At 37.0% G+C, this 21,285-nt stretch overlaps 1 protein-coding gene across 1 annotated transcript in view; it reads right to left on the reverse strand.

The window, feature by feature from the left end:
- Positions 1-7,567: 7,567 nt before the first annotated feature.
- Positions 7,568-21,285, reverse strand: part of LOC149409900 (hepatocyte nuclear factor 6-like) — a 42,594-nt gene continuing 28,876 nt past the window's right edge. Inside the window, exon 2 of the mRNA XM_089649100.1 lies at positions 7,568-7,698. Within this exon, the coding sequence (XP_089505226.1) occupies positions 7,568-7,698 (131 nt within the window). The remainder of the gene's footprint in view (positions 7,699-21,285) is intronic.

Below are 21,285 nucleotides of genomic sequence, written 5' to 3' on the forward strand. Positions count from 1 at the left end.
TTAGACTTTTGTGGGATCACACCAGGTGACATCCTTTGTTGGGAAAAAGAAACAGAACTCACTTACAGTAAGTGGGAGGGACTTACTACGTAGAACTGCAGGCGTAAGCCCTTCTTCCAAAGGAATATGCAAGTATTCGATACTGATGTTGTGAATGCATATCGCAAACAACTTGTCGCATGCAGTCCGTACACGTCTCTACTAAAATGCCACCATCTCTCGAAACGTCAAAACTAGCTTTCATAACCTCACTCACAACTGCTGTAGCTAACATTTTTTTGTTGACTGTTACTTGCTTTGTTACAAAATGTCTGACACAGACTATCATTTTTGCTAGACTATCATATTTATTAATTGCTTCGCCATGTTTAAAGTCTGGATGTGAATGGTAACGACTTTGACTGTCAAGTCGCGGGAGACTGGCGTCAATGACAATTTTTACAAAATGTTGGCGACAAGAGTCCGTGTACAAATCTTCGGGTAGATGTATAGCAGTAGTCACCAAGATACTTGAATCATTGAGTATCTGATACTTGCGTTTGCATCCCCCTGGACTAAGTGGATGAGGGCCTTAGTATTGGCGAAAGTCGCAAGAATGTGCAAAACTGCAAACATTTGAGGGGGGCCTATATTAAAAGCAAGAAGATGGAGAAAAAGATCCTTTGTTTTTCAAAGGTGGCTGTTATTGCTGCTGTGGTTTCAAATTGGATTGTGTTGCGCAGAAACCAACCAACCCACAAATAGTTAAATTCAACTTTTTGATGAATCCTTACTTCATCGATAGTGATATTTTCATTTACTGAAGACACCCAACCCAATATTCTTTATTAAAATACTAGCTGTACCCCGTCACGCGTTGCTGTGGCTCAGTCATTCTGTGCATATCTAGAAAAAATAGCATGTGTTGCTTTTACATCCAACAGATGGTGCTGTTTTTTTTTTAGTATATTTTTACCTATCACAGGTAACATCTATATAATATTGGTGTATAAAAATTTCAAAGCAATCATTGAAGAACTTTTGGAGATTTAAGATTTTGAACAAATGAACATTCACTATTTAATTTACATAGATTTAAAAAAATCTAACTTTAACCATTTTTAACACAGTGATGTAATGTATATTTTTTTTTAATTCTGCAAACATTTAAATGCGATTATCTCAACTTGCCAATTTGTGGGTTGGATGATTTCTACACAACATGGTCCAATTATGAACCCTGGAGTGACTTATGAGTGGAGTTATTACTCAATTGAATAAATAATCCACCTGTCGTTTAAGCTGCAGAAGGTTGTGATATTTTCAAAATTGTTAGTACCAACTACCGCTAGGAGATGGCACCACAAACAGAAAGAAAAAATATTTTGTTAAAATGGTAACCCTTTGATATAAGTACTTATTTTTTATTACATCATTCAATTAAGTTACTTACATGTTTTTAAGAAAATGCCAGACATTTTAAACTGCGGAAGTTAATATTATTATGCGTGATAGCTATATCGCTAAAGGCCTTACACACCTCTCTGCAATCAGAGGTGATTTAGGGAGAGTGATGGTGGGGGTAAAACTGGCGTCTTATCTACACACCCGCCCCTGCCACAGTATGAAACTGATTGTGCAGCAAAGCGTTCGTCGATCAAGATGGCGCCAACCCTTTCCAAACATCAGAAATGGGAATGACTATGGAACATTCTTTCCGACCTGATATTGGTCCCGATTTCGGAGTTTTTGTCTCCTCACGCAGTGATCAAGGAAGCGATCTAGAGTGCTAACCACCACTGCCCCGATATTGCCTGCGATTGCAGGGAGGTGTGTAAGGCCTTTTAGGCAATTACCATAAAATAAGACATAACATGAGGTCATGTTTTGTGTTTCAAAAGTCTGACTATTCATTGTTTAAATTTCAAATTCAGTCTCAGTACAAATTCAAAATCAAATGAAGTGGCAAAAAGAACAGTCAGTTACTGTCATTGGTTTCCACTCAAATCTACATGGAAGCGTAACATAGTAATTATAAGAAATGAGATTTGATTTAGTATTATATAAGTACTAATATATTTTTTTTAATTTTGGTGTGTTAAAAAAAATAAATTAAAAGCAATATAATATGATACTTACTGCCACGTTGAGGAATCTGAGCCGCTGTAACAAAAGAAAGAAATTTTATAAGTAAAAATTTTGAGTCAACAATTTATTCGAAGCTAACTGGTAAATAATAGGCCAAGACAATCCGAAAGCACTCTATCTTGGTCACAAGCAAACATTTAAAATGTTTGTAAAAATAATTACTGAGACTAGATCACATTTAAACAAGAAAAGAAGTTTTACTTTAAAATCACATGAAGTCAGTTGAAATAATTTGTCTATGGGGTAATTGCCTATTGAGGCTCCTTTATTCATGCTTATCTTCTGTATATACCTACGTACATAGATGGAACATTGGAGAATTTAAGACACCGTTACCCGATGGACGTATTTACCCCAACTGGCAATCCAATGACTATAATAAATAAGCTACAGATAATCTTCGATTCTTGGAGAAATGGGGCTTAAAAATACAGTAATCCCTTATTACGTACGTTTTTTTTAATCTGTTTTCTCTTATGCATGGTTGATACAACAATATAACGACAAAACTAATTAGGCCTGCCCTGTGCAGTTTTAGCAGTCCGGGAGCCCAGGAGTCAATGTGCTAATAATACCTAACATCTAATGCCAAGTTAACAGCCCTTGAGGTTTTTACTAGCGCCAGGCGAGGTTTGCTAGTCAACTGTACTGGGTATGAACATGCTAGGTATTTCCTTGCCAAATAGAAAACAATTTACTAGATTACGAGCGACAAAAGTTACTGACGTTATCATCAAAATCTCCAACCTTTGGTGGAACAATGCTGGGCATATGGCGTGACTTCAGATTAATTGAATCACAATATCGTTAGATGGTGGATTTGGTTGTGAAAGAGAAGCAAAGGTCGCCATTAAAGAACTGCTGGCTTGGGTTATTGTAAACAATGCCAAAAAACAGTAAAACTTGAGAAATTTAAGGTAAGTCCATATCCAAAACTGGATGCCAGAACGCCATAGGTCATAAGAGATTGCTGTAATGTATCAAATTATTGACTCAAACGCTTTTGTGAAATGTAGTCATTTGTACTTTCAAATCATGCCAACAGATGTCTCTACAATGAATTATTATCAGGGAAAAATATGATTTATAACTAAAAAGTTTATTACCAGGTTGGAGAAACTTGAGGTAGGCCTATGTTGAAACTAGATGCCAGAAGGCTCATATATCAAAAAGGATTACTGTACCGTAGACTCACTTTTATGAAAACACTTTTTTCTTGAAAATATCTAGTTAGTCAATATTCAAAGTATTCAAATTATGATCATAAATGTCTTTATTAGAATTTTCTGATGGAAAAAACAAGTTGATCGAAAAGTGAATTGACAGCTTGGAGAAAGAAAGAAAAACTGCGGTTGTTTTGAATACTAGAATGCTCATGTTTCGGGATTACTGTATCTTAGATTAAAAAAATTAAATGTAGTTATTTATACTTTCAATTTGTGACCAAAGATGTCTCTACACAGGAATATTTTGATGGAAAAACATGATAACATTGAGGTGGATGATTTATAAATAAAAACAGTTTTTGATAACACACATAACATTATATAGTCTAGTTAGTTTATAAAGCTATTCTTCTATGTTTTGACAGTATTGTTATATGTGTATTAATGTAAGCATGCAACAGATTTACTGACAACATATAATAAATATTTAAATAAGCGATTGCAACATTAATTTTCTAAAATGGGAAACCTATAGCTCAAACCATTGGAAACATTAATATACATAAATATATATAACACTTTTATGTTGGTTGTTGGTTTGGAGGCTAAGTCATACTTTTCACCCTTTTAAGACAACTTTTCTGAGAACCTCGCTGTGACCATCATCAGAGCAAATGTGAACGAATCTTTTGTGGCCTTGGCTCAAGAAGAAGTACTTAATCTTTAACACCCAAAAAACAGCCAACATAGTATCGTAAAAATCTTAAATCTTTAGACAAGTAAAACATTGATTAGAAAAATATAAGATATCGTTTTTTTATAACAGATTTTAAGTCCTGGATTCAGTAATAAACCGGCATAGATATTTCTTCTTTTTTATATTTCCTATTATAATTTCCATAGTTTTAATGACACGATTGTTATCATTGATATAGAAAGCTGGATTCCAGGCATTTTTTGCAATCGTTAAAACGTTTTACATTTATTATTCAACTTTATAACCAATCTCAAAAAAATTGTAGATGAATTCAAAAACCTTTCTTTCGACAGTAAATAAAAGGTTTTCTTGCTTAAGGTTAAACGTAACGCTCGTTGTATTCTACGTGTTCACAGATGGTGTTAATTAATTAATTTTGTTTAAATACGCTTTTGCAAGGTATTGCTTTACAGTATTAAGACAAATTATTTGTTTGCGCCCTCATATACGCAATATGAATATGAATAAATAGTTTTGTCCATATAAAAACTCAATTCTATCGAGAAAGGCATACAAATACAATATTGGATTGAATCATCGGTAAAATATTGTATTTGTATGCCTTTCTCGAAAGAATTAAGTCTTTAAACAAACAAAACTATTGATTCATATTCATATTGCGTATATGAGGGCGCAAACAAATAATTTGTCTTAATACTGTAAAGCAATACCTTGCAAAAGCGTATTTAAACAAAATTAATTAATTAACACCATCTGTGAACACGTAGAATACAACGAGAGTTGCGTTTAACCTTAAGACAATAAAACATATTTTTTTTGTTTTATTGCTATATTTGGTTAGGATCTTAGCTATAATGACATATATGTACATGTAGGTACATCCAATTAACTTAACGTTGTTTGGCATTTGGGATATTAAGCCCTTTGCCCTACGTCGTCCTTCTTGAGCCAACATTTCAGAGAGCTTTCCAGTGTTCATCATCAGAGCAGATGTATAGGGTTATAAAAATGCGCTTTTATTTGTGCAGCATGTCACAAAAGTTAATCCTTGTCAATGTGGATTATTGTGGACATTTCTGGAATTAATCTCGTTGTGTGTTAACCCGTTACCATTAATGTAGATTAGGTGCTTATAAATTTCAATTTACAAGCTTGGTAAGTTCTAGGATTACACTTTTCCATTTTCTACACATCTGCTCTGATGATGGACACTGTAAGGTCATCTGGAATGTTGAATCAAGAAGGAGGAATAAGCACATTGCGTCTTGATATCCCAAAAGTTCAACAATTGGATGCAAGAATCATAAATAATATCCAATCAAACTGCCTCGATGATCTTCTAGTTGCTTCAGCGCTGCCATCTATTGGTTAAAAAGCGAAACAAAATAATAAAAAAAACTCTTTACCTCTGCGGCAATGTAAACTTTATTGGCAACTATGGATTTTCAGCGGATAATTATCGGGTAGGGTTTCAGGATTCAGCTTTTGGGAACAAATTTCAACACTAGCGGCATACAGTTATGCTCTTGGCACATTCAGGAGTTATCGCAACCAAAAAATAAGAGAAACACCAAACGATCTGGCTCTATCGCCTTCTATCTTCCTACGACAATGCAATATCTAACATTCTTGACCATTATGAAGCTAGTGTACAAATCAATTCTTTTTTAAATCAATTAAAAACTAATTAAACACAGTCACAAACGTTTTGGAAGAGTGACAAACCATTTCACAACTGTTGCAATTGAAAATAATTCCAAAATCTTTTAAATTGTTTTTTGAGGTTATGATTTTGTGTCAAATATTTTATCTTTTATGATATATAGAATCAATTTGTACAGGCAGCTTATAAAGATCTTTTTTATATTAGTTATGTTTTAACAACCAGCGTCAAAGTTAACAACAGCGTTTTGTCATGTTAGGAACGTTAAATTGACAACCGGTTGATGAGTCTTTAATTTTAAGGTTAAGTGTAAACAAAGATGGCTGCTTTTGTGACAGAGCCAGTTTGGTGATAAACAATATTTTAATTAATCAAAAAAAATAGCCTTATTGATGAAGTTAATCATCTTTATAAGACACATTAGTGTTTCACAAAATGTCTTGTTGTATAACAAGTAAGATGTGCATTCTTAAATTGATTTCGCTGCGATAGAGTAATAGATTAATCGATATTTCGGTTGGATTTTAACGTTCCGGGGACGGATAGGAGAACATAAAGGATATATTTTTTGCTTACCGACCTCTGGAAGAATTTATTTACAGCTTTCATCAGGTGGAAAGAATTTTGAATGAGATGATACGAATAATGAGTTTTGTATGGAGGGAGAAAAAACCTGGAAACTTTGGTTTGAAGGAAGTTTTTTGATGTTGCATGGAGTAAAAGTGTTCCAAATCAATGATTTGAAACCATTTGATAAAGATACAGTTTATTTAAAGAATCGCAGGGTATTTTGGAAACGAATATAAGTGTAACTGTGTTGTAACATCAAAGAAAAAAAATATATATTGGGATTTAAAAGGGAAGCTATTTTGAAATTGAGTGGGTTGATATTATCGTCGTTTTGGGAATAAAAAAATCAATTAAGATTTTAGCAGGATTCTGTAAGCACCGTAATTTGTGCATAAAAGTTATATTATTGAACAAATACAATATGGTATTTTGTATTGAACAGAAAAAGAAGAGGGTTAAGAAATATAATTATTGAAAAAAATCTTCCATTCAAGAGTTATAATCCTGAGAAAGTTTTCAGAAATTAGTACAATTATATTGTAATAAGTTTGGCAAATGTTATGCTGCGTATAGATATGATAAAAGAAAACGCGCGAGCTCAGGGATGAATTATGGGAAAGGAACGAAGCAACCTCACGCAAAATTTTTCGCCATTTGCGTTCCTTTCCAAACAAGTCGTGGTTCAGCTCGGCAGTTCGGCTTGCATGTTTATACGCACCTTTACTCATAATTTTCGAATTCATAAATAAATACGTCTAGATTAGGTATTTTAGAGAAGTTTCGTTCAGAGAAAAGTTATCCTGGAAACAAAGTTTCAAGGATTGTTGTAATTTTTTTAATTAAAACGAAAATCAAGTGTTTGCAACAACACCAATGTTATGGAGTTTTGTCAGATAGTTATTACTATTTTGAATGCAATGATTCTATGGGAAGTAAGGAGCATCGTATGCGAATTTGCATATTTCTGACAGGACTAGATCAAGGGTCGTAGAAAGTTTAAGAAAAAAAGGAAAATATAAACCAAAACATTTTCTGGTTTGATTTTTAGAATGCTTTGAATGAGAAAGCAATTACATTGTTTTAATCAGGGATGTCACCTGCCGACATGGATATTATTCCATTAAAGTCCATGAAACATAACCTACAAAAAGTGACAGTTGTCGAGGTCGGTAAAACAATAACCGTGGTTGTTTGGTTGGGACGGGATAGTGCAGGACTGATTGGTTCAGGGTTCAAGGTTCAAGGTTCAAGGATCAGATCTTGGCAGGGCAGGGCGGGGGGGGGGGTAGGTCGGGGTCAGGCACTGGGGCGGATCATTGCCACTCACGGGAAACAGGGCGGAGGGGCCTGGGGCGGCGCCGGGGGCCCGCCGGGGCGCCGCTCGGGGGCCCGCCGGCGGGGGCCCGCGCCTTCCGAGTTTACATTGCCGCCCTCCGCGCGGTTCTCCTGACAGTCTGCAACCACAAGAACAAACGGCACAGGTGATGGCAGATGGTTAAACTGATATTGATCTGATCTGACCACATGAAACCTTAACTTGCTCCTTATCAAAATTCTTATAAATGTTAACTGGCATCCTAGCGCACGGGATATTATAATATCACCTTCTATAATATATAACACGTACCCGACAGACTTTAACCAGCGATTCCTGTGCATACTTGGTGTTAAAAGTGCAACCGTCGGTAACTCTCAGATCACCTCCAATGTAAAAGTAGTTCCAAGGATCAAGAATATAATTATATCTAGGATTGAAAAGGATACTACAGTGGATCACATACGTGAGCATTTAGAGGTGAATAAAATTACGGGTTGTGAAATTCAAAAATTCGTCGCACACTCTCAGGAATACGCTGCATTCCGAATCGGAATAAAGGAGGAATTGTATGAAAAGCTCCTGCAGGAAGACTTGTGGCCACGAGGAGTGCCGGTACGACACTACAGGTACTTTAAACCGCGAGAAACTACTGCGACGCCGCAAACTGCATCTCACCAAGATAAGGCACCGAGCGCCCGGAAGTGACTAGATGGCGATGATGATGTCACTCATTCGTCTCTCTACTACCAGAATGCCCGTGGACTCAGGTCAAAATCGCAGGACTTCCTAATGAGCGTGCTAGGGCAAGAGACCGACATCATTGTAATTACAGAAACCTGGCTGAACAGTAGTGTATATAATGCACAGCTGTTTGATGAGCGCTATGAAATACACAGAAGAGACCGTCACACAGGACAGACAAGAGGAGGAGGAGTACTGGTCGCCTTGCGGCGGAATAACGATGGACCTCGTGCCGAGAGACTTCAACATCTCGAGACTGACGGAGAAAATATGTGGCTGAAAATTAATTTAAATGGATTGAAAATATACACATGTATTGTTTACATTCCACCGGCATCACCTGTTGAAAGGTATACTAGCCTATTTGAAAATATTATCTCAAATCACAAATTACTAAATAACAAAAAAATACTGCTAATAGGTGATTTTAATTTCTACTCGTGTTTAAATTTCAAAAACACTACTTCTGAATTTTCGTATGTATTGGATTTGTTTCAAATGTCAAACAAAAACTTTGTATTAAATTCGAAAGGACGTTCATTAGACTTAATTGTGAGTAACTTTGATTTGAATGTGTGCAAGTCTATTTCTTCGCTAGTTAGCGAAGATCCTTACCATCCATCACTGGACGTAGAGTTTCTTTATATGAAAAAAAAATGTAAAAATGAACCAGTTAATGATAACAATAAATTTATGAGTAAAATGCGCGGGTGGAAATTCGAAAATGGCAATTTTAAACAGATTTATAATCACTTACAATCGCACGATTGGCAACTTTTGATGAATTTTGATAACGTTAATTTAGCCGTAGACTATTTCTATTCTACTATTTATAATTACTTCGATATGTGCTTCAAAAGGAAACGCATTCCGAAGAATGAAAGAAAGTATCCTCAATGGTTTTCCAATGAAATTATTAGTGATATAAAGCGAAAGTTCAGACATTTTAGAAAATGGAAGAAAACTGGACTAGTAAGAGAACGTGAAATGTTTTGTTGTCTTAGAGCTAAAGTTAAACGCAGTATGCAATTGGCCCATACAAATTACATTAATATCATTGAAAAAAACATCAAATCTGATCCCAAGTCGTTCTGGAAATATGTCTCATCCAAAAGAAGTGATGGTGGGTTTGTCGACCATGTCACTTGGAATGGACAATCACACTCGGGAATTGATATTCCCGAAGCATTTGCGGACTATTTTAAATCGGTTTACAGTCAGCAAGTTACGGATTTAAGTTCATTTAAACCGGGGAATTATACATCATCAGCAGCGCAGAATGTTGATATTCCTAATATCACAAAATCTGATATGTTAGCTGCAGTTAAAAAACTCAAAGCGAAAACGTCATTTGGACCTGATTATATTCCGTCATTTTTATTAAAGGGTTGTATTGAGCCTTTATTAATACCCCTACTTTACATTTTTAATTTTTCACTTAGCACGGGAACATTTCCTAATTTATGGAAGATCTCTAAAGTTACACCACTGTATAAGGATGGGGATAAATATTTGGTCTCTAACTACAGACCAGTAGCGATCCTCTCCTCTCCGGCAAAATTGTTCGAACTAATAATTCATAAATATATCTACGCCCAAGTAGAACCTTATTTAATAGACGAACAACATGGTTTTAGATCTGGCAGATCAACTGTGTCAAATCTGATGGTCTTTACGGAATATGTATCTCAAGCTCTTGACGGTAACAACCAAGTTGACGTCTCATACAACGACTTCGCAAAGGCTTTTGATACCGTAGACCCGCTGATACTCTTAAATAAATTAGACCGTTTTGGATTCTCGGTAAAAATTTTAAATTTATTTGCAAGCTATTTATCAAGTAGACAGCAATACGTAACGTATGGTATTTCTAACTCGTCGTACTTTCCCACAAACTCTGGGGTTCCTCAAGGGTCTAATCTTGGTCCTTTACTTTTTTCCCTTTTTATTAATGACATTCATCATGCTATAAAGTTTGCGAAATTTTTGTTATTTGCAGATGACTTGAAGCTATTTTTAAGAATCCGGACCTTAGAAAACTGCGCACAGCTCCAGAGAGACATAAATGCTATCGTGGTATGGAGTGAAATTAACAAATTAGGTTTTAATTTTAAGAAATGCGCCATAATGTGCTATACTAGAGCAAACACTGTGATTTATTACAACTATAGGATGTCCCAATGTTCTCTTAAACATATTTCTGAACCGAAAGATTTGGGAATAACCTTTGACCCACACTTAACATTTCACGTTCATATTGAAACGATATGCAGCAGGGCTTTGAGAATGCTTGGATTTGTGCTATGTAACTCCAGGCATTTCTGCAGCTCTGCCGTGGTTCGCTTGCTATATTTTAGCCTAGTACGTAGTATTTTGGAAAGTGGCTCAATAATATGGGGACCAGGGGATGCAACGTACACTTCTATGGTAGAGAAAGTACAAAAGAAGTTTCTACGTTATCTTTATCTTAGAGACTTCGGGTACTATCCCTATTTATACCCATCAGCCTTCCTTTCCGGAATGCTAGGTATCGATAGTCTTGTCAACAGGCGGAAAGCTGCGTTGCTGATGATGGCCTATAACTTGTTGAACGGTCACATCAACAATCCAGAAATTTTGAATAAAATTTTATTTTACGTCCCTGATAACTTCGCAAGAGCGCGTAGACACAAACCATTCATTCTTCCGAGATGTAGGACTAACTTACCATCAGCAATGCCTCTCGGAAGAATGATAGGCCTTCTTAACTCACTAGCCTCTGACATCGACATTTTCCACCTGCACATCACTAAATTTAAATTGCTAACTAGGCAATTATGATTGTATAATGTATGTTTGTTAATGGATATTTTTATTCTGTAAATATACATGTAAAATATAAATAAATAAATAAAAATGTCATTTTCTGAAAGCCTTGGCATCTACATTGGGGTAAATAGGTATGTACAATAATGTAGGTACATACACAGTTCAAAACTGTAAGTATTAGTTTAAACATTAACGTGTTTATTTGATCTTCGCTGAGTGCTGAACCCGTGAACTTTGGGCCCAGAGCCGAAGTTATTACCGATATGCCACGAAGCTCGTCAATTATCACGTCACCATCCCAACTCCTCATTTTTTGCCCTCTTGAATATTTTGACCCTTCTGACGAAAAGGTAATCTTAAAGTTCAGGCAGACAGAAATGAAAAGCACAAAAGCACGTGTTTTGGCTCAAAAATAAAAATAAAATCCGCATGGGTCGTCTTTTCAGGGGGATTTGGAATAAAAATAACGTTTTCTATTTTTTCACCGAATTTCATACAGTTCATGGCGGACATTATTTGCCACCATCTGTCGTCTGTCATTGTTTTACTTAACTATATTATGTGGAAATGTTTATTTCGTTTTAAATAAAAAAAATCTATAATTAGGTGTTCATTACTGATTGTTACTATTCGGAATAATGTAACCACTCACAAGATCGATAACTTCGGTCTTTTTGTATGAAACAAATTGGTCTTCTATTTAACCATAGATATGCCAATATATAGACAGTACAATTCACATTCGGAGCCTACTTATTTTACTAAAAAAATTTAATGTTTGAAATGTCAAAATATTTCTTCACTACAAGAACGAACCACTCAGTCATTTGCTTCTGATTGAGAAATGAGAGTCACAAACTGACGGACATCTCGCTAATATTGGATAAACAATATTATATTCAACGGCTTACTTCGAGATCAAAATATCAAGCAACCATAAATGATTCACTCAACCAGCACTCACTTTCAAACAGTTCATTCCATAGACTTTCAGAGTTTTTCATTGGTGGACATTGTTAGGCAACAATATTTCGGTTTCAATTTACGTGATCTATGGTTATGTTCAAGGTGTTGCCATATTTTAAGATATATTATTTATTTTCTAATGGCAACTGTCTGTATCAAATCGTAACCTAAAAAAACCCGAAGAAGCTATTCCAAATCAATTTGAACTCGCGAAGAGAGGGGAAAGATGTATGAACAATACCAAAACCTACTTTAAAAAATTAATGGCGTATCCCATTCCTTGTCTCATCAAATACCCCAAAAATTCATTAGCCGTTATAACTGCGTTAACAAGACAAAAATAAATTTAAAATAGTTCATTATGCACCACTTTGCGAACAAATCATGTCACACAAGATGGCTGCCAGGCAATTTCCCCCCATCCTAGATTTAGCTTGTTTCAATGCCATGTATACAAAATTGAACTAATACTCTTTGAGAATGAACATAATCTATTTATTAAGAAAAGTGTGTGTAGAGGACGGCCGCGTGGCAGACATCCGCTATTTGTATAACAAATTAACAGTTTTATTCCGAGGTTATTACTAAGAACACTGTCACTGTCTGTCAGATGGTACCTACATACATAGCATACAATAAAAATGAAAATTTTGATAAAAGAGTTGAATAATTAAATTGCATTTAAAATTAAAGGTATTTTCACTTTGGTCTAGTCCCAGATTGGAACAAGGGGTAAAACTCTAGCAAGCCGAAAATTCAAAACCCGGCGCGCGCAAGTAAATTTTATTTGATTAATTTGTGTTATTTCACAATTTATTCAATTAAATAATATATAGTATACTTGCAGCACGTTCCAGAGTGGAAGATACTGTCAGTATCGCCTTGGTGTAACACCACTATTCAGAATTTAAAAGTTACTTGAATTGGATTTAGCCATGTTTTGTGGCCAGATTTGAATAGCCAGGTACTCCCCCACCTTCCTCTCCTCATATTCTTCCCCTTCTCGCCACTTTCAGCATACCTCAAATAGGGATGCCATAGTTTCATTTGCTCCAAATGGTTGGGAGCTGTTGGGACTCTTGTTCGGTATTCACATTTAAAAAAATGGCTTAATAATCTCACCCTACCCACCCCTCATACCTTTCCTTTCCAGACCTTTCCTTTCACCTCCTACCCTTATAAAAAAAATAAAAAAAATAAATAATAAATAAATTCATGAACATACAACACAACAATTTTAACATCGTTACAGCGGCGAGTAGCAGGCGTCCCCGGTGCGGGCCAAAACTGTTGGTAAATTTTGCCAACATTCGCGGCCTGCACACAAATTTAAATTCCGTCCATCACCATCTTTTGTCCCAACGTCCCAACCTTCTTTTCCTATCCGAAACTCAGATAGCCGAGCCGCCAGACTCCTCCTATCTGGACTGCCCGGGCTTTACCCTCGCAAGCAAATTCCGACTGAAAGGAGGAGTCTGCCTCTATAGTCGAGCTGACGTCAACTGTGTGCGACTATTGAGTCTGGAAAACTCCAGATTCGACGTAATGTGGGTGCGCGTCAATCTTGCCAGTACGGCAAGATTCTACGCATGTCTATACCGCTCACCGAACCATAGCGAATCAGACACTTCCGAGCTCTTCAAACATTTGAGCGATACTATTGATGATCTCTTGCCCCGCTACCCTTCGGCCGAGTTTATTGTTCTGGGGGACTTCAACGTTCATAACGAACCATGGTTGAAGTTCTCAGGCCCAACGGACTCGGCTGGCCGACAGGCGGAATCCTTTGCCATTTGCTACGGATTAGAGCAATTGGTTCAGGAGCCTACAAGGGTTCCTGATGTCCAGACTCACCGCTCCAATCTGTTAGATCTTTTCTTAACTACTGTGCCACACGGTTATAAGATTGACGTCACAGCGCCTCTGGGATCATCTGACCACTGCCTAGTGACGACATCAATCCCCGTTAGCCTCAGACCAACCAATGAGAGGCTGAGGAGAAAAGTGTGGCACTATAGGTCAGCAGATTGGTTCGGTATGCGGGCCCATTTCAACGCTTTTCCGTAGTCAGCTGTTTGTTTTCGGACTTCGGACCCTTCAAGATGTGCCCAGGAGATTGGTGAAGTCATCAAATCGGCGATGGATGGCTTCATACAATCGACTACTAAAGAAACTGGTGTGGGCTCAAAGCCGTGGTTCAGTCGACAATGCTCCGAAGCAGTCCGACGAAAAAACGCGGCTTACCGAGCCTACAACACATCTCGAACGCCCGAAAGCAGATCAGCATACAACAAATCGGCAAAGGAATGCAAGAGAATCATCAATAGGTCGAAATTCGAACACGACCTGCAGATCAGCAAAAAGCTGGCGGCCTGCCCGCATGGCAGCAGAGCATTCTGGTCGCTTGCGGGCTCAATAGGTCGAAATTTTTGCAAACCCAGTTTGCCACCTCTTACCAGACCTGACGGCTCACTAGCAAACACCGCCACCGAAAAGGCTAACTTATTAGGGAAAATGTTTGCGGAAAACTCGACCCTCGACGACGGGGGTGCTGTTCCGCCGTCGGTTCCTCACTGCGGCTTCTATATGAAAAAGCTGAGGATCCGGCATCGGGATGTACTCCACGTCATACGGGGGCTCGATGTTAACAAAGCTAGTGGACCTGATGGAATACCTGCCCTGGTATTGCAGAGGTGTGCTGCGGAAATAGTTCCAGTTTTGACAAAGCTCTTCAAAATGTCCCTGAAGTGTGGCACTGTGCCCTCTGGTTGGAAAAAAGCGGTCATTCACCCTATTCCCAAGAAAGGTGACCGCTCCAACCCGGCCAACTACCGCCCCATAGCGATCACATCAGTTCTGTCCAAAGTGATGGAACGTGTGATCAACGACAAACTGCTCACATACCTCGAGAAGAACAAAATTATCAACGACCGTCAATACGGATTCCGGCGGAACCGCTCGTGCGGTGATCTTCTCGCGTATGTGTCGCATGTTTGGGGGCGGTGCCTGGAACGTCACGGTGAGACCCAAACGGTCGCACTAGACATATCCAAGGCCTTTGACCGGGTCTGGCACCGAGGACTTGTCAACAAATTGCATTCTTACGGACTTCCCGCATCCCTGTGTACGTGGATTGCTGACTTTTTAAGGGATAGGTCGATTCAGGCGGTTGCTGACGGTTTCACCTCTTCCTCGCACTCCATAAATGCTGGCGTCCCACAGGGATCGGTTCTGTCTCCGACTTTGTTTTTGTTGCACATCAATGACCTTTTGACATGTGCACCGATTCATTGTTACGCGGATGACAGTACAGTTCATGATAGCTTTTTGTTTGACAAGCCCCCAAAGGGCACACAAACTCCAACGGCTCGGAAGGCTTTGAAGCAGAGAATGGACGGTTATCTCGAGAGTATTTCCTCCTGGGGTAAAAATAATCTCGTCGAATTTAATGTTTCAAAGACCCAATCCTGTCTGATTACGTCTAAAAGGGATCCAAATGATAATCTAGTCTCCTTCAACGGAAGCAATCTTCCGAACAGGCCTTCCATTGATATGCTTGGTGTAACTATAAGTGACCAGCTCAGGTACGGGGGCTCCATCGAAGCCAGAGTAAAGTTGGCCTCTCAGAAGCTGGGCGTACTGTACAGGGCCCGCAGATACTTTAATAGTACACAACTGCTCACCCTGTACAAATCGCAAGTGCGCCCTACTGTCGAATTTGGCAGCCATCTCTGGTCTGGAGCCCCAAAATACCTGAAAAAAACCCTTGACTCTGTGCAGAAACGGGCGGTCCGTTTGATAGATTCCCCAATCTTAACAAACGGACTGCAATCTTTAGAGCACAGGCATCAAGTAGGTATGCTGTCCTTGTTCTATCGGTATTACAATGGAAGATGCTCTGAGGAACTAGCGTCATTGATCCCTTCGGCACCGGTGCGTAGTCGGGATACACGCCAAACGCGCGCCCAACATTTGTACACAGTTGACACTTGTCACATGAGAACGGGTCGCTTCTACGATTCGTTCTTAAGTTCAACAGCTCGGCTGTGGAACGAACTGCCGGCCTCTGTGTTTCCTCCCTCCTACAACATGGGACTCTTCAAGACCCATGTTCACTCCTTCCTCTCCAAAAAAAGACCCTCCACACAGCATCCCCAAAGATGACATAGGCCCCGAGGGAAATTATTTTCTTCAGGGCCTCCTGTGTGGAGTAAATATAAAAAAAAAAAAAAAAAAAAAAAAAAAAAGTAGTTAGGTACTTCTCCACCTTTCTCTTCCTCATCTCCTCCCCGTCATCACTACCTTCATCATCACAACAAACCGCAATTAGGGATGCTATAGTCTCGCTGGATTCAGACGATTGCGAGCAGTTGGGACTGTTGCGCGGTATTAAAAAGTTAGTTTTTTTTTTTTTGTTGCAATTTACATATTTTAAATAATGCCTAACTTCCAATTTTGGCCTAATTTATACATTCTGTAAAATGATTCGAATGAATTTTAAGAAATTTCATAATTACGAATGTTTGTGGTTATTCTAAAACGTTTAGGAAGCACTGGATCATTTCAAGAACTACTGCTGAAAAATTTCAGAATTATTATTGGTAATGTATTTTATATACTCTGTGTGATATGGGGTCATGTTTAAGAGATGTGATATAAGTCAATAAGCAGAATTATTACTTAAGCCCCCGTATACTCAATTTCTACCGATTTATAACAAGTTTCTCGTTAACTCTATAAGTTTTTAAGTTCCAAAAAATGTGTGTTATTTTTTAAGATAAAATCTGTACATTTATTATGCAGAAACGTTAATTATATGAAATTCCTTCGATAGAAAAAAAAATCGCAAAGTAAGCTCCAAAAATTATTAAAAGCATGTTTTGTTCTGTTATGTAATAAGGATGTTATATGGATGAAAAAATTCACAGTGTATCTTTAAATGCAGAATTTTCACTTAATTATTATCGTTGTTTTAATATTAGCGCGCTCCCTCTAACATTCGTATTTACATATCTCCCTTTCAAACCATCTTTGAACGCTTAATACGGGGCCTTCAGAGGAATCTATTGGTATACCTTATATTGTACCTAGGTAATAAGCATTAAAATCGCTTGATAAACGAGTCTAGAAACGTTCGATTTCAAGCACAAAACTGGTTTTTATTTATTTTGTTAATAATTTTATAAGAAAGCAAAAAAGTTAATCAAGTGAAACTATCACAGATAATCTTAGCTATAGTACTGTATTTTTTTAAAGTTGTTTACTTTGTTCGTTCATACATTTCTATTGAAAAAAAATATTTTTTACTAGCTTACATTTATAGTTTTTATTGAGTAATTTATTTTTTTATTTGTATTCTACTCAAGCGAAACGATAGGAAAACCTTCAATTTATCTAAAGCATTTTTTTGGTATTCATAATGTACACCGGAGCGGTGCGAGTGGGAGAGGAGCTATATGACAAATGAAAATATAGTAAAATATAGACTACAACATATTTGTGAATGCCACAGATTTGTACTTTTACGATAAATTAACAGGCTTTATTAATAAAACATCAATTTAAGAATTTTTTATCGAGTTGTCTTTATAATACATGGTTTTCCAATAAGAGGTGTTATTTTGAATAGCCCGCTATTTCGGTAGATGTTACTTTAAAGCTGTCATTTTTTGACATTTGACAAGTAAAAACTACGCCATTAATAAAAATGGAACGATACACGCTTCAACAACGCATTGAAATTATTAAAATTCCCTTGAGTGAATCAAATGCAAATCATCTTGAGTGATGAGGCCCATTTCCACATCGGTGGCTTCGTCAACAAGCAAAATTGTCGCATTTGGGGCTCGGAAAACCCAAGAGTTATTTTTGAAAAGCCTCTTTATCCTCAACGTGTGACTATTTGGTGCGGTTTATGGTCCGGTGGAGTCATTGGACCTTACTTTTTTGAAAATGAGGCTGGAGCAACAGTTACGGTGAAAAGATTACGCTATCGAGAGATGATTAACGATTTTTTTATGGCCGGAATTGGGTGGTATTAATCTGAACAACGTTTACTTACAACAAAACGGCGCTACGTGGCACTCAAGCAACGAAACTATTGATCTTTTACGATTGAATATCAAAATAACACCTCTTATTGGAAAATCCTGTATATCAGACGAAACAAATAAAATTGTTGTATTGCAAAAATATTCGGATTTTCATTTTAAAAGGGGCCCGACATCATGATAATAATATTTGTAATTTACTAAAAGTTTATCAAGAAAATTGTTAATTCAGTCGTAAGGCTTGCAATCCCGTTTTTAACCGGAATTACAAATAATTTGAGATTCTTAATAATAAGCATTAGGCACTTTTCTCCCTAGACTAGTCAGTCAATATGATAAAATGTGTTTTTAAAATATCATCTACGGTCCAGAGCTTTAGTCGTGTTTTGTGAGTGGATTTGAATAGTCAGGTTCCCCAACTTCCTTTTCCCAATCCTCACAACGTACCCTAATTTGGCATGCTAGTCTCACTGGCTACGAACAGTTGACACTCTTGTGCAATATTCACTTTTTTATGGATTATGATGAAAAGATGCGAAACCGGTTAGGAAAACTAGTTTGACAATCAAAAGCAGAAAATAATTCCAAAACTTTTGATTTCTAAATTTATTTATTGTTTTGCACATTTAACGTTCATGACTCCAGAACTCACCGTACGTTTTTGTTCTCAGACACAAACAATTTTTCTTCTTTATAGTAATCACTCTCAATACATTTTGATATGGCGTCTTATTTTAACATTCTACGAGAAACTCTCAGAAAAAGAAAATAAAATTACTTAATAATAATTAGATTTTATCATCAAGCCTAACTTAATTTAAGGCTGTAGGAAATTCTTGCAAAACCAACATATATATATTAATATGTGTACAACAAAAACATATATATTAAACTCACACCATCACATATGACGCATACAAATGCAGGTGTTGGCACTTCCTATATGTAGGTGTTTGTAGGTACAACGTTGTATATCATTATATTATATGTAGGTATGTAGTGTGTAGCACACTTCATATAGGTACATGACGTAAGTAGTAGCAAACCAAGGTTGACTACAGTACAGGTCAGTGTCACGTGATCAAGTCAGTGCCATCGAGCAACGATAGTTTGCAATTGGCGGCGATTGTTGTTGATACTCTTTGTTAGTGTTGATTTGTGTGTTTGTTTTTCCGCACGCACATAAAATAAACAGAGTGATTAGACTATTTTATACATTGAAGATTACTTAGCGATAGCGCTGACTTAATTTGACGGTCAGCGACAAACCCTGCAGGAATGAATCTAGTTATAAGAGTATGTTAGAACGGTATGTTTGGAGTCATGAAATTTTATCAGCTTCTCTGACTGCAGGATAGAGGCTCCATTTTCAAAAATGAGTTACGTAATTTAAAAATCCATTTGTCATCAGAAATAAGGCAGAACGCATTTTTTCTACATCCTGCAGCAATATAATAATAAAAAACGAACTATAAATCTTAACTATAACAGTTTTTATATAGGTATATATATATTTTTTTTTGTTTCTAGAGAAATCAAAAACGAAGATGATCTCTGGCGTCATGAAATTATTTCAAGGTTCTGCAGCTTTTTTTCAGCTCGACAGTTCGAACGACAGTTCCATTATGAATCATGATATAAAAAACGTCACATTAATTACTGTTCCTCAAATTTCAAATGTACGACAAAAGAGATATAAAATCATCTTGACTTAGGAACATAATCATGATCATCAAAAAAGTACTAAGTTCGGTCGTGGGTCGTCTGCTTGATTCAATGAACTCGGATTTGTTTTGAATTTAAGTGTCATTTTCAAAATTGGAACTGATTATTCTAACATTTCAAACGAGCGATAAAGTACCTACCTGTTAACAATATATTATTTATACAGAAAATATTTTAATAAACTTTTTTAAATTGGAACTGATGTGTCAAAAATTCTGAATATCCCGTGATTTTTCACGGGTCAGTTTTCTAGAGACCCAATATTATACAAAAATTAAATTTGTACAAAATGTTCACTTTATTCAAAGTTTGTTAGTGTCCCGCCAACCGCCTGTTGCCAACCCCCTCCCGGGTGGTTAGGAATCAGGGTGGCCCGGCGCAGGGGTATTTGTGTGGGAGGGTGAAGGGGTGGGTGGTCAGAGGGTGGCCGTATCGATTTTCTCCTCCCGCTAAACCCACCCCTCCCCCCACCAACTCACAGCTCGCTGCTCGTGCCCGGTGCCTTATACAGGGTGACACGCTCACACGGGCGGGCTACGGACGGACGCACGAATACAACCTTAAAATGTGACGGTATAGGGTGTGCAGTTAAAATAGCGTCATAATAGACTGAAAACTTAACATAATATATGTATTATATATTTTTGATTACTTGATTTAAGGCGATGCTATACGTTGTAATGCAAAATCATGTGTTTTTGGTTTGAAAATTTGGTCGCCTAGAAATGTTTCAGATGCTTTAATTAAATACTGCGAGTGGAATACATCTTGGCCTTTGAAATAATCGTGTATTTTTTAGATAAGCCTTTTTATAAGCCCAGAGAAAAATAATGTATAAGGCCTATGAAAACTGCTTTAATGTTCAAAATCTACTACTTACGAACCCATTTTCGGTTATGATTTTATTGAATAATGTGGAAAATTAGGTTATTTATAAAATGATCGAAAAAAAAAAAAATATTTATGCCTGAACATCCACAAAATAAAATAAAAGGCACTTTTTGGCCATGTTTTTTTCTTGCATAAATCAAAACAGGCGGATGGTGTTAAGCGGGAATTTAAACCTTATTGCCATCTACGTAAGGGTTATTATTGATAGCGGCTCAATTTAAAATATTACACAACGTAATGCATCGCCTTAACTTGATAGAAACACATCAATTTATAACATAATCTTTATAAACTTTCAACAGACGTAATTAATTTTAGATTTTTGCACATAACTCGTACTCTTTATCAACCATGTAACGTTTTGTACAATACTGGTATATATAGCGCCGGCTAGGAAAAATCACAGAACATATTATGATTATTGTCAGATTGATAATTACGTGTTAGCTAAAAAGCGCAGATCGTTGAAATCCGACATTTAAATTTAAACAAAAGAAATACATATGTTCACAATGTGACGGACAGAATTGCCAAGATACTGT

Source organism: Hesperophylax consimilis, chromosome 29 (assembly GCF_061612785.1).
Source record: "Hesperophylax consimilis isolate HC1 chromosome 29, BYU_Hcon_1.0, whole genome shotgun sequence".
In the NCBI taxonomy this organism is placed as follows: domain Eukaryota; kingdom Metazoa; phylum Arthropoda; class Insecta; order Trichoptera; family Limnephilidae; genus Hesperophylax; species Hesperophylax consimilis.